Source organism: Copidosoma floridanum, unplaced genomic scaffold (assembly GCF_036245765.1).
Source record: "Copidosoma floridanum isolate Cflo_tuat_1 unplaced genomic scaffold, Cflo_Japanese_pri ptg000007l, whole genome shotgun sequence".
Classification (NCBI taxonomy): domain Eukaryota; kingdom Metazoa; phylum Arthropoda; class Insecta; order Hymenoptera; family Encyrtidae; genus Copidosoma; species Copidosoma floridanum.
Window position 1 is genome coordinate 2,484,342 of NW_028321884.1, and position 14,579 is coordinate 2,498,920.

The 14,579-nt window shown below is 45.3% G+C and overlaps 1 protein-coding gene across 1 annotated transcript in view; it reads right to left on the reverse strand.

Annotated features, from left to right (window-relative positions):
* Positions 1 to 14,579, reverse strand: part of dpr12 (defective proboscis extension response 12) — a 114,375-nt gene that overhangs the window by 44,483 nt on the left and 55,313 nt on the right. Inside the window, exon 2 of the mRNA XM_014348729.3 lies at positions 9,734 to 9,831. Coding sequence (XP_014204215.2) covers positions 9,734 to 9,809 — 76 coding nt within the window. The 5' untranslated portion in view covers positions 9,810 to 9,831. The remainder of the gene's footprint in view (positions 1 to 9,733; positions 9,832 to 14,579) is intronic.

A 14,579-nucleotide genomic window follows, 5' to 3' on the forward strand; every position in this document is an offset into this window, starting at 1 on the left:
AACTATACACATAGTTATACATGTTATATGGGCGCGTTGCTGCAGCGGCAGCAGCATCAGTCCAGGTCATCGTGAGGTCAGCAAGGGTCAGCTATACTGCTGGCGCCCCTGTATATATATGCCAGAGTAAGCATGTATATAGGGTGGAGGCGCGCGTGCGCGCTCGCACACGGAGAGGATTCGTTGGGCAAAGAGAGCGCTCTCTCTCTCTCAAACTCTGTGGGGCGCTTTTTCAATGAAAGACGGAATTTTCAAGTGAACGATGTTGGATCGCTGACGTCGACTCCGAGGCGCCGTTTTCTCATAAATTGCACATTTTCGTTAAATATATATGCATGAAAGAGGAAAAAACAAAAAAAAAAAGTAATCAAGAGGACCAAAATTGCTCCGTTAAATGATTAGCCAAAGCAATCAGGACAGCAAACACCACCACGGCGAACCATACACTTTTTAATTAAAAAACTCTGCGAGTGTTGACAATTTAATACCGCGCGTTCACCGAATACAGGGGAACAAAAAAAAAAAAAAGTGAAACAAGAGCGCCGGGTTGTTTGATCGACGCGCGGCGACAAAGCAGCCGATCCCAGCCTTCCCCGTCAATTACACTTCATTCGACTTTCCGCGACTGGCAATATAATGATCATCGTTAGCCCCGTCCCTCTGTCACGCGCTTTTTTTAATTTCCACCCGATCCAGGACGGGTTATTCTCCCTCGCGCACTTTTCGACCCGGAACGCGATCAAACGTGCAAGCAGAGTGAATTGAATTTTACCAAGAGGAGTCCTGGAAGTATCTCTTTTCCGCAGTGCGATTCATCAGGCTATCAATTACGCGCTGTTATTGTAAGCACGATATTGTATGTGCCCTCCCCCGCGAGACGGAATATTATTCTTTCGGAGTCACAGCGAGCTACGCCCGGCCAAAGTTTATTATTAAATAACGACGAACTAATTTAGAGGAGCGCCCGGCTAATGGATTGATTGGAAATTCATGGGAGCGGGGGGTGGGGGGTGGTAAAATTTTAATGACGTTCCAAGTTTGATTGACGGTCCGGAAAACCAGCGGGGACGAGAATAAACTGCACGCCTCCTTGGAAGGAGAAATATTGAAAAAAAGTGAGTTTTGCAAAAAAAAAGCAGCTTCGGAGCGACCTCCATCGGATTGTGATAACAACGTGGAGTAAAAAAAACACGGGTGCAAACAAAACGTTTTTCCGTTTTTTTTAAACTCGTCCACGGACGAAGAATCAAAACGGACGGCAAAGGATTGGCAAGCCTTACAGAGGTCTCGCGGAGGTGGAAAAAAAAAAAACAAGCCTCTGTCCCTAAATAGCTTTGCCGATACAGAGTGAGAAGGGCAAATGCGTCATTACATAGCCGATACACGACTCGTTGTCTCGCCCAATGGTATAGGTACATACACATAGCCGTACATAATCGACCTCCCCTCGATACGTATAATATGTACGTGTATCGGCTATGTGTGGGGGGATGTACGTACTCCGGTGTGCGCGCAATCTAGCGATGCGACGTCGAAATAATCCGAGCATAATGAGGACGCGTCGAACCAGCTAACGCCATGCACGCGCGCCCGCCGGAACAACAGTTCCCGTCAAACGACGGATAGGAGGGCCGTGCGGGCGTGTTTGCTCTTTCATCGTTTTAATTGTTTTTCAACCCGAATAAGTACATATTATATGGGATGGCACACAAACGCGTCCGCATTTCGTGCCTTGATCACTGGTGTATATATTTACTTTTCTTTCTTTCCTCCGACATTCGCGGTGGCTAGAATCTATTCATTACAGCCTCGACTGTAACATGGATGCTGCAAAGCAGCAGATAGCAAGTTTGGATAGACACGCGGTTCCAAAATTAACGAGATTAACGAAATACAAATCATTGGGATGGCAATTTTACACGCTCGAGTCACACTTGCAGGTCACAGGTACAAGATGTACGTGGAGATCGGTGAACGTTTTTATCAAGTACAGATGGCATTTACAAAAGACCACTCTCTTGTGGACGTGAACAAACTCGAAACATCCCCAGCGAGGACGTAAATATCTAATAACCGTTGGGCGCCAACGAAAATTGATGTCAAAAAAGAGGTGGTATTGAAAAAAACAAAAAAAATTTAAAAAGAATCACGTTCGTTTTTTCGGAAAAGGCGAAAAACAGCTGCGGCAAAACCCTATAGTGTTCTATACATATATGTCCGGCGTGGGAAAAGTAGCAATCGAAATGCGCCCGAATCAGCAAGTCCAAAGAAATCGGCGAACCTGAAAAGGCCCGTGGCAACAATAAACAAGCCCACCTCACCCCGGGACGCAAACACCCAGAGTATATACACGCGGAAATAAATAGAGCTCAAGTCCGAGAGGACACGCACGCCGCGCCGAATGTACGAAATCGCGCATGAATAATTGAACGGGCGAATCAGCGCGGGATGAATATTGCAGGGCCGAGGCGTAGGGCGAAATGAGAATTTAGCCCATGAGCGCGTATATATATATCTTATATATGGGAAAAATTCATCCCCTTCGTTTCCCTGCGACATATTGTACATTTATATCCATACTCGGTACATATACAAGGCGAGACCTGATGTATATACAATACAGGAACGGAAAGCCTATTGTTCCGGAAAAAGTAATAAAAGAAACCAACTCCTCCGATACCAAGATGTATGTATGTGTTTCCGTTTTGGCGTACACGCGACTTTTCACGTAGTGCAGGGAAGAGCAGCTCGCGCGTGACTTATACGTGGAAAGAAGAGGAAAGCTCGGGAGCTTTGGTCCGTCTGGACAAACTCATATGCGGGGTAGGATGGGGTGGTCTTTTTTTTTCCAGCTCGCGCGATGGCCAAGCCAAGGTGAAATCCGCAAATAAGGAGCAGACCGAGGACTTAGCTCTCAGACGGGCGGATAAGTCCTGACGGACGGATCAGGGCTGGCCGGATGGGACGAGGATGGATGATGGCGCTGGAAACGGGGGACTCTGCCTGCTAAACAAGACCTCCGAGGCTTTGCGCCCTTTTCAGAGCTAAGGCACCCCCCCCCCCCTCACCCGTCTCTGGCTCGTCGAATTCAATTACACACCTATATGTACAGCCTCGGGCGCCGTTCGTTGCCCGGTATTTTTCAATAACTCAAAATTGCTGCCATGGCCCGGACGCCCTGGTTTTTCTTTTGGGACTTTTCATGCGTAATTGAGACATTCTTCAACGTCATAAAATTACTGCAGATACACCTGCAGTGGTGCATTTTTACAAAAAATTACATTCTAAAGCTTTCTATCCCGGTGGACTTGTACTGGATATTATAGTATTGAACGTCGGGCATTGATGATCAAGAAATATCCTCCTTTTCGCGATATCTCAATTATTTATACGGAGATGTAGCGAATATAAGTTTTATATTATTTCTAGTTTGAAAATTTCAAATCAAGAGCTTGTCCGCTACTTTTTTCGAGCTTTGTGTGCTAATCTAGAGGATATTTGAGGGTTGTAAATGAATATTCATTTGTTACAACTGAAAATAGATCGATATATTAATTGAAAATTTTAACGTCATACTGTAGCCATATGCGAGCACAAAAAATGAATACTCTTCATACATGTGGTTTGAAAGGCAGTGAAAGGCATTTTCAATTACCTCAGTACTTTCAATTTTCGCATACTCTGATGTAAAATTGTTCGCATAATTTATCAAGTATTATGAAAACTTGAACTATCTTTTGAGATTGACTACATTTTATACCTATACCGTGAGAACACTTAATTAAACACCGCTGCATAACGGGCACATAGAGATTTTCAGCGAGTAATTGAATCCAAAGCGGTAATTTAGTTTTTTTTTGAAGAGCACGTTTTTAGTCGAGGACAATCGCGATCTTTTGATGAAATATTGATGAAATAACGATGAAAAAAACGTAAGAGCCGAGCAATTATTTTCTTTATGCGTTAAGCGATAAAATCCACTCCGTTACTGTTAACCATATCAACCCTAATTATTTTTTAACGAAAAAACTTTTTCAGCAGAAAGGTCTATTTAGGGGGGAAAAAAAATTAAAATATTTTTTTTTTTTTTTTCTCTTGGAAAGAGAAGATCCAATACGTATACATATTTCATTTGGATAGGCTGTCATGTACAATTGCATAATATTCTGGGAATAAAAAAACGAACGAACTCGACGAAAAAAAAAAACAAATCACCCACATCCCATAGGACAGGGCACGCGATGTATATTGGTGATTCATGAAAAGACTCGTATAAAAGAAAGTAAAGCACAGACGGTCGCGGATCAGGATGAGCATGGAAAAGATCCCCGCCGTCGTAATATCTCCAATTGCGGTTTACGAGTCCTGCGCGATAATAATTTTTTTCTTCTTCTTCTCCTTTAGATCACAGCTATATATGGTTTGGTACAAAGCGCGAGAACACACACAGATATAGGCGGGAGATCGAGAAAAGGAGGAAAAACAGGAGCGAAATTTCGCTCGAGTGGGCGGAAAGATGGCGCCGGGAATATCGCCCATACACGTATAGCCACCCCACCGTTATCTGTACACGTTCACGCGCGGCTATCGCCTTTTATATATACCTATACGTGGATATACACACGAAGAGGTAATGTCCGTATTTTATCGCGCCAGCTTATTTTCCGAAAGAGCCGTAAAAAATTTACTGGGCCGTCGCAGCCGTCCACCCCCCCTCCCCTTCTTATACGATTTGACGTACACGCACATTTTTGTACGCCACGTGTATTATATACGTATATGTAAGTGCGGTCAGTCGATTTCCGATCGTATTGTATATTTATTCATTTTGCTTTATATGGCATTGTGCCTCAGAGGCGCATCGTGAAATATGTACGAGGCCGTAATTTATAAGCAGTGCCACAACATCGATATCATTGTGCCGATATTAATTTGATGTCTTGTTTACCTACCCTCGACTTTCGTCTCTCCTTCGAGCCGCGATTTTCTCATTCCAAGACTTTGCCCCTCCCTTGCTTCCAACCTCATATTTTTATTTCGCGAAATCCTCTCGAAAGCCAACAAATAGCGCCATACGTGATGTTGATGCATATGTGGGTAATATAATACATGTATAGGCGCGCATGTATACATGTATCGGCGAAAGCTCGCTTCGGCAAAGTTTGCGCGGGACCGGAGCTCGGATTGGAAATTGATATTACACAATATATATTCAGCGCTAGCAAATAAAAAAAAAAAAAAAATACCCATGCGGGTAGCGAGTACACATGTGTACACGTTTGGATGAATAAATTTTGTTATTTTCCAACGTATCGTACACGTATACCGCGGTGCCATATTTCGGAGAGTAAAAGCCAAAACGACGCGCGTACGGGTTGTTTCGGAAAGCTGATTTTCGCGCGTAACTTATACACCCGCGTCCCAAATAAGTATATGAAAGAGAAAAAAATCAGTTTGGGTTATTGAGTAAAAAAAAAAAAAAAAAAAAAACGCGTGCGGACAAGTGCAACGAGATCCAAGAGTTTCAATTACAATTCAATCCAAAGGGATCAAGCTGTTTCAGCGCTCGCTCGTAAAATCAGCGTGCACGAGCAAAAACGGGGGGTGAACTGTAGCGAAGTTACAAAAGGAGAACAACACGTTTCGCTGTCGGGCGAGTGCAGTGTACACACCCACGCACACCAGTAAACGCGGGTACCGAGCGAAACGGACGAGGGTACATATATATACAGGAGAGTGCGGGCGAAAGATCGAATCCAAGCTGACCTCGTATACGCTCCGATGCTCGCGGGGGGGGGGGGGGCTCGATCACGTTGGGGAATGCTCATCTGGTCGTGAGTGCAAGTATATATGTTCGTGTAGACCGTGACGATACCCCCATGCTCTCAATGAACTCACCCTCAATGCGCCTCTGTGTGTACTGTATGATTGCGAGTGCAGTGCAGGTGTTTGCAAGCTCGACTATTAGCCTCGAACGAGTCACCATCGCGTACATTTGTATAAAGAGTTTTGTACAATACGAATAGACCAAAGGGAGGGGAAGCCAAATCCGACCGAGCGAGTGTCGATGCGTGGAGAAAAAAAATAAACTGAAAATTCGATGCATCGGGGTTGTAGGGCAAGGGGGTTGGTGTGTATAAATATACTTGAGAGGGTTGGAGGGAGTAATTTCCCGGCAATATGTGTACACGCTGGACGTCGGTGGTACGGATTTACGTGCCAGCCGTGCATGAGGTACGAGGAGCAGTAGCCAGTAGTCCTGTGTGGACCACGGCAGCTGTGGGGCAATATCTGTGCACACGTGTATATACACACACGGAAATTTATATATAAACGACCAGCCCCTGCCACACACGCCGGATGATTAAACGCTCTCGGTGCTGTCGAAGCTCCCCTGTCGATACGAGATTTGTGCGTATACGTGTGCAGCTACGGAGTCGATGATTATGACGATTATGGTGCTGGGTATGTGCGGTCACGGGATGCTCCGCAAAGGATAATCGAGATGCTCCCGTTTGGACGGTCGTGTCGAATCATCCGACCCGGAAAATGTTGATGGTTTTAGGAAAATAACGCGGAATAGCCGCTCGCCGAGTGGGAAACAATAACTAACTCGCTATTCCACGCGAGCTGCGATCGATTTTCCGGGTTTATCGATACACCCTTGCACGAATCCAATTTTCTTTTTTTTTTTTTTTTTTTTTTTTTTTACACCTCGCGTTTTTTTTTCCTCGTATACATACAATCGATGTTGATTATTTTTTTTTTTTTTTACAAAAGACGTATATTCATACAGGCATGGCGTGTCATTCAATTTCGCAAGGTGACGTGATCTTTGATATTTGCAAAGTGTCGACTGGCGCGTGGCCTTTACCAACGCGATGAATTCGACAGCGGATAAACCATTCGTCGCTTCAAAAGAAAATTCCTCGCTAAAAACAAATTGGCGTATGTAAAAACGTATGGAAAAAGCTCCGAACTCGCGTCCTATTGGGCGAACGATACCCAAAGCTGAACGGGTCGGCAAAACGCGTGAAAAGCAAAATTCGACACCACAATGTGTATACGTATACACAGAGCATCGATCCCCCTCCCCCCTTTCAAGCTTGCACCGTGTAAAAATATCCCATGAAAAAAAAAAAAAAAAAAAAAAAAGAGAGCAAACGCGCGCCTACTCAATCGCAAAAGCTCGTCGATGCAGCTCGGCATATTTCTTGAAAACGAGAGCGCGGCCACGGGAGATAATAATAGCGAGCCGGCCGCTGCATAATTAGTCGCACGTGCGTATACGATAGAGGGGATCCGGCATACGTGCACACCCACACGAGTACAACGAGGGCGCATTTTACATAAATCACTCGCGGAGCCGTGCAAGTATGTATATATATATATATATATATATATGTATATACACGGGTAGAATAATGCGGCCCGCGCGCCCGTTGCCGGCTGACAGGACGCGCTGCCACCCGAGCTTTTCCCCGTCGGCAAAAATATACGCGTTTTCCTTGCCCCATCCCTCCTCGGGATCCTTGTCAGCTTTACCGGGAGGGATGTGCGCCTTACTTGGTTCCGACACCAAGCCCGGGAGTGCGTTTTTCCTTTTTTCCTTTTTTTTTTTTTTTTCCTTTCGGCCACGCTCCTTGCATTTTTCTTCTTCGGCAACGCTGGGTTTGGGGTGTGTTTGTTTGTACACCCCTTCGATTCGCTTGGAGTGAAAAACACGGGGTCTTCGAGCAGTACATCGCAATTCTTGGAAATTATGTACAGGCGCAACCGAGCCGAACTTTTTCGCAATCACGTTGTGAGATGTTAAATTTCCAAAGGCACGGGCGCATTTTCCAAACAAGTACGAGTAAATGGGGGTGTACGAAGACGCGCAAAATACGAAGCCATTGGAGTGTCATTTCGAAAATGTCGGGGATAACCGAGTGGATGATGGATAACCGCCGAGTATTCCCGAGCGTCCAGGATAAGAGAGCCTTCGAACGCATGTACTCGTATCGAAAAGCGAGAGGCAAACAAGAGGCGGGAACGCGTGTCTCGTATTAACGTGTAAAAGCCTCGCGAGACATTTTAATAATTTCCACGGGGGAAAAGAGAGACACCATCAGGAGAAAAGAGGGTCGGCGACGAGGTCGTAAACACCGCGGGAGACACGCGCCCGATAGAGAGAGCACTCGCTCGCGCGCGTGTCTCGTCGAGCAATTTAAATCTCCTGCTTTCATCCCTCCCCGGCTCTTCTGGAATCTGCTGCATCATTTTCCACCCAAGGGGAAACGGAGGAGGCTGAGAAGCAAAGAGAAAAACACGTATACACACACATAGTCACGTATATAATATATATGAGCGCGCGGGGCAACAGCTTTCTTCTCCGCTATCGCGGGCGAGGCAGAAAGCGTTTTCGCGCCAAGTGCTTTTACGCGTCTATCTAAAATCTGCCACGGTGTACGTATATGTATACATATATATTATATACTCCAGCTGCGCGAGGTTGGGTGTTTTTTTTTTTTTTTTTTTTTTTTTTGCAAGCTCGACGCTTATGCGTGGCCTCGAGGCCTTCGAGTGCCAGCACGAGGCACGACGTATGGCTGTCGATGTGCTTTCTCTATATATTATACGACCTCTCCCCCCATGCACGGCAACTTCCCTTATCTGTACGAGGCGCATCCTTGTGCCCGCGCGTGCGAGGGTACACCTGCAGACGAGGTTTCTTCTCTTTGTTATTTTTACCCCCTCGTGAAAGAAAGCTCTCGGTATCTTTTTTTTTTTTTTTTTTCCCATCCTCGTTAGGCCGGGTGTCACGTGCCACGCGAGCTTGCAAGGCGATCCGATCTGTTGTTTCGATCAGAGCTGTCTGATACACAGCGTGTAAAAGAATAAAAGAAGCATCGCTACAACATTTGTCACGTGCAAACATACATCAGTTCTTGCCTATTCTTTCTCCCTTAGACATTTATACACTGCTATATTATATTTTAAAAGGAATTAATTACCGCATGCGGTAATCAAGGTAATATATAATCCCCGTGCGTTTCAGTATCGACTTGAGCCACGAAGTTTATCGTAATTTGGCAAATTTATCCTCCCTGTGAAACATGGATCTTTAATAAAAAAAACAAACTGACATGCAATAACACCAAAAAAAAAAATTAAAGAGGAACGCATGCCGCAGAAAATTATGATACTCAAACGTACAGGGGGGGGAGTCGATTACACATAGAACATTGCTGTCTTACTGATTCGCCAAGATTTTCGCAAAGTAGAGTGACATCAGAGAATGAAATTCGAACGACCGAGTACTACTACTCTGGCTCATCTTGCTCTATCATATGTGATACCAAATCTAGCTATGGCAGCACTAAGTGTAACAAACGAATAAATACCCAAAAACAGGGGGGTGGAAGAGGGGCACAGTGTTAATGTTTCTTTCAGTAATTTTCCGGTGGCCCGACAAAAGGCAGAGCTGATAATAATCGCGGGGGGACCGACGACTCTTTTGGTACCTGCACGGAGAGAGGAGCTTTGCAGCGTGAGAGCCGGGGAAGGGGCCATTGGAGCCCAGTAATGCCGCGTAAAGGTACCATTGTATGGATAATATATTGGACGGACAGAGTTGGCGAGCACAAAGGCGGCAGAGAAGTAGAAACGCGAGGCGGATCTGAAGCCGAACGTACATACATATATATGTATATAATGTATTATTAAGCTTAAAAGGAGGACTTACACTCACCTTTGTCGAGAGATCTGGCCAGTAGGATCGTCGGCAGGATGAGAAACACCATGTACCAGGAGAGCCGGTCCCGCATCCTGGCGAATTTCCGCGTCCACCTGCAACAAAATACAATGATGTAATGAAAATCATACAGTCTCGAGCATATACAATGCGGTTATTCGATACTTATTACTATTATAATGTACGTATGCTCGCAGCAGTACCAGTTTGCAACTGAATAGACAAATTATATTAAACAAGCGAATTTGCGGAAAATTCGACGCTACCCAGGCAGCTTTTGAGTAATAAGCTCGCACACGCGGCCACTGAGCCGTATACACTCGGGGCTGGGGACAATGAAATTGTCCGAGTCGCTCGCAATAAGTTGGTTTTTGAGTAATCCATTTTTAGGAGCAATTCAACGTGGCAGGGTATATAATATATACACAGGAAAACTCGTACACATACAGCTGTTTTTTTTTTTTTTTTTTTTTTTAAGCTTGTTAAAAAAAAGACGAATTGGAGCGATCGCTTGAAAATAAACGTGGTTCTGACGAAAAGAAAAGAAAAGAAAATTCCTCCTTCTGTCGTCCTCCGAGCTATGAGACGCGACGAAAAGGGTCAAACAGGACGACGATATTCAATCGCGAGATGTATTACATAAAACGACGGAAAGCGAATGGGATTATACTTGTACGGAGAGCAGCTGTGCCCCACTGGTAAAATGACAGGAGGTTGTTTACGTGGGGAAACGAGAGGCTTTTTTTTTCGACCTCTGCACACCACCACGAGGTTCCATTCAATAACGTTAATCATCGCAACAACGACGACGAGCTTAACGATGACGAGCTGGGCCGCGAAATTTGCCCGCACGTACATGAATATTGAAATTATTTTAATTCGCAAAATCCGAGCCAGACGCGCGGCGAATCGTAAAATTTCGCCCATACGTTGCTTACATATATATGCTCACTCGTTGGAATCGCGGGAAAATAAAATCAATTGCAAAAAAAAATGATCGCTCCGTCCACAGTTATTTTTTTTTCCAACAGCCAAGAAAAATTCATTTTGCCCATTGTAAATAAAAACGAGGGATGAATTTTTTAATATGTATAAAAAAAAAAAAAAAAGGAAAAAAAGAAAAGTCGTCGCGAGAGAGACAATCTGCATTTTTTATCTTGACTTTAGAGCTCCCCGAAGATCCCTCCCCGACGAAATGAAAAACACTGAATTTAAATGGGAATATGGCACCCCTTTCTCCGCTCACTCGCCCGGTGACGATTTGAATAAACTCGGGAATGGCCTTTAATTGAAAAATCACAAAAAAAGCGCAGGCCAACGCGCTCAGGTCCGCGTAAAAAAAAAAAAAAAAAAATACACACCTTTTCAATCCCGGCAAAACGAACCGATCGACCCCACCCCACCACGATACCTTTCGCTAAAATAATTATACTGCTCGAGGGGGAAAAAAAAAACGGAAAGTAGATCACGAGGGAAATGAGACGAGATTAAAACGATGAAGGGGCGCGTCTCGCGAAAATCCCCGCGAAGACGGGAGTTTGCATGTATAATCAACGCCAAGCAGGTAGCCATCGGATTTTCCATCCGCCATGCAGGCACTCACTCGCCACGACAGCCCCGCGCGAGCCGGACAGACCGACTGCACAAATTAAAGAGGCCGGTCCGACGTGCATTATAATATACACCCACGCCCGAGTTTACAAGCATATGCAAAAATATGCGTTTCCCATCGCGCGCCGTTTGTCTCGGGTATATCTCCTCCGAGCCCCGCACATGCACGGCCCAACCGGACGGATCGTTATTTCCCAATTTTCCCGGCCACACCGCACCGCCGTATAAATTGCTCGCCAGCTGCACGCGCTGTGTATACGTACACACACACGGTGATGGGAGGATCCACGCGGGGGTGTGTGTCGGAATGCGAATTTGGGAACGCGAATTTCTTTCTTTTTTTTTTTCCTTTTTTTCCAACCCCGGCCATCAATTGAGCCCGTCCTACTTTGGACGGCTATTAAAATGAATCACTCGGCTATACACACGTCGCAGGACCGAACAATTGAATTGTTAAATACAATAAACGCCCTTATTTAGCTTCGGGTGCTCCATTCGGCGCTACAGCCGGGGGAGGGGGCCTCATTACCTATGCAGCGCCGTGTAAGCGTGTCACTATCACGCGTTCCTCTTTGAAGTTTTTGTTTCCCCCACCATCAATGGATCATCGTATTGTATGAAGACAAAATTGGCTGGGCGCGGTGTATAACACGTAAAATTCGCTTCCAATCGAGTTCCCCTGAATAAGTTAGAAGGGTATAAACGGCCGTCCACCCTTTTTTTTTGGGCTTATACTCGGAACGGGGGTAAAATGCAGCGTCAAATCTTTTTCCCCTTTCATCGGGCTCCTATGCGTTATTATCTTTTGAAAAATAAAAAAAAAAGTGGGAAAAGCTCTGCTCTACTTCGTCGTCCGATCATTTATATACCTGCTTCCCCGATGGCGTATGTGTAGCGAGGCAGCTTATACGAGAGGAGAAAGATACCCCGGCCGGGGCCACGAATTTTTCATCGCCACATTCAATCACTTATTCATGAGCCCATTATGCAGCTACTGCCACCTAAAGTGTATGTAAGTGTAGTACCTTTTTCTTTCCTTCTTTTTTTTGTTTCTCTCCCTACCTCGTTATCATTCCCTGCAGCGCAGCGAGACTGTATCAAACGAACGCGTGTCCGTCTGGGACATTGAGATATCTTTGGCGATCGTGCACGTTATAGGACACGTTATGTATACTGAGTGCATTCCTGGCGGTCGGCGTATGCAGTATACATACTCGCACAAGGTGTGTTTCGTCACCGCAAATAAAAAAAAAGGGCCCGTACCTGTACGAAAAAAGCGTACCACAGTCGAGAGAGGACAATGGAAAAGTTCCCACGCACCCCTTCCCGGGATACCTATATACGAAGTACGCACTTTGCGTTTTGTATAATATTTTCTCTCGCGTGCCCGTGGGTGTGCGCGCCTCGAGTTAACTTTCCCCTCTCTGGCCTATCGCCGTTTATTTAATTAATTCTCGAGCACCTGTTCTTATACGTGCCGTACAAAACTATATATGTACGTACATGTCCACGAAACACGGAGAAAGAGAGAGAGAGAGACACGAAGCGTGTGTGTGTTCGTGTCGTGCAAGTCTTTTTTTTTTTTTTTTTTTTTTTCTTTCCACCCCCTCGTACTGTTCGTACCTCGAGCCAGGCCGCGCTCTATGTTAATGTCGGCGAGGGTGTGTGCCCAGCGAGTGTGTGTGTGTGTGTGTAACCTAGTCGTCGTTGGGTGATGGCCTTTCCGGTCTCATTTTCACGGAAAAAATCCGAAACATGCACGTTTAATTTAAAGAAGACTGCGGTGATGATGATGATATGTACCCTTTTTTTTTTTTCCTACTTCTCCACAGAATCGTCGCAATTTTAAAATTACATACCCTACACAAGCGCAATCAAAGCCCTTCGTATAATACACCTGCCTCTCTGCATTTCGAACAAAAAAGCAATAGAAAAAGTTTTGCAGAGATGGAAAAGGCAAATGCGCGTTCGTTTCGCAAAGTAAACAAAGTGAAATAAAAAAAAAGGGGAAAAAATTGCATCACTCGTCTATATACGGATGGAGTTGCTTACATGTATATGTGTAAAGGGTCGGACAAACAAGAGAACCGCCCCGTGAACGAGTAACCCGACCCAAATGAATAACATTTGAATATCAAACCGGAGGAAGAGCAAAGAGGAGGCATCGGTGAAAGAAAAAAAAAAAAAAAAAGATCCGCCAAAAGGGGGTAACTGTGTGTGTGTGTGTGCACCGGACCCATTGAGCTCGGACTTGCAAAGGATCAACATTACTTTAATGAAGTGCCCTCGTGCCACGTGTAACAAGGCCAAGCGCCGGTTGTTTGGCGATAAATCGGCTGCGGGGCGCTCGTATGCACCCAATGCAACGAGTCACCCCTTTGCCCCAAAACCGACGAAACGAAGAAAAAAAGTGACGGTGAAAATTGATATTCCCTACCCCTACACGAGCAAGCGGATAATGTTGGAGAAGGAGCATCATCACCTCCCGTTCTCTACTCGGACAAGAAACCGAGAATGGAACGAAAAAAAAGCTTCGGATCCCGGCTTTTTTGCGCGTTCCAAAGCTCCTCCACAAAAGCTTGGTCTGATAGTCCGAGGGGGAGAGAAATTTTTTTTATCTCTCTCTCTCTCTCCCTCCACGGGACGCGCTAATGCCCCGCTCGATGAGTGCCACGACTGCTCTGTACGTGTATATATAACCCACCCCCTTTTTTGCACTTGCACACACACACGCGCGTATATGCGGGAACGACGTTCCAGCGCTTATTATAATCCCCGCGGTGGTGAATTTATCGCTCCTGCATGTAGTGTCGACTCGGCGTTCCATTCGTCTTTGTTCTTGGGAAAATCGTCGATGGGCGCGAAACTAGCGCGCGTTTTACTCGAACAATTCACTACTCAATCGTCACTCAATGGATTCTACTCTCTTACACGACGCACATCCCGTCACTGTATCGTTGCTACATACCCGATATTACGTGAGTTGTTATCGACTATCGCGTCAACGAGATCGAGTAATCGTCGATGCAGGTGTAATTAAAAGACACGGTGCACTCGAAGCTACGTTTCGTTGCAACAACAATATTGTTATTATAATTTATAATGATGGAATAGCCTGCGTAGTACAATAACTCGCATGACAATGATGGCTAGCAAAATAAAGTGGACCGAACGGAGGGGGGTCGACTGAATGGATCCCCATACCCGGCGCCTCGGCTCAAAGGTTGATCTT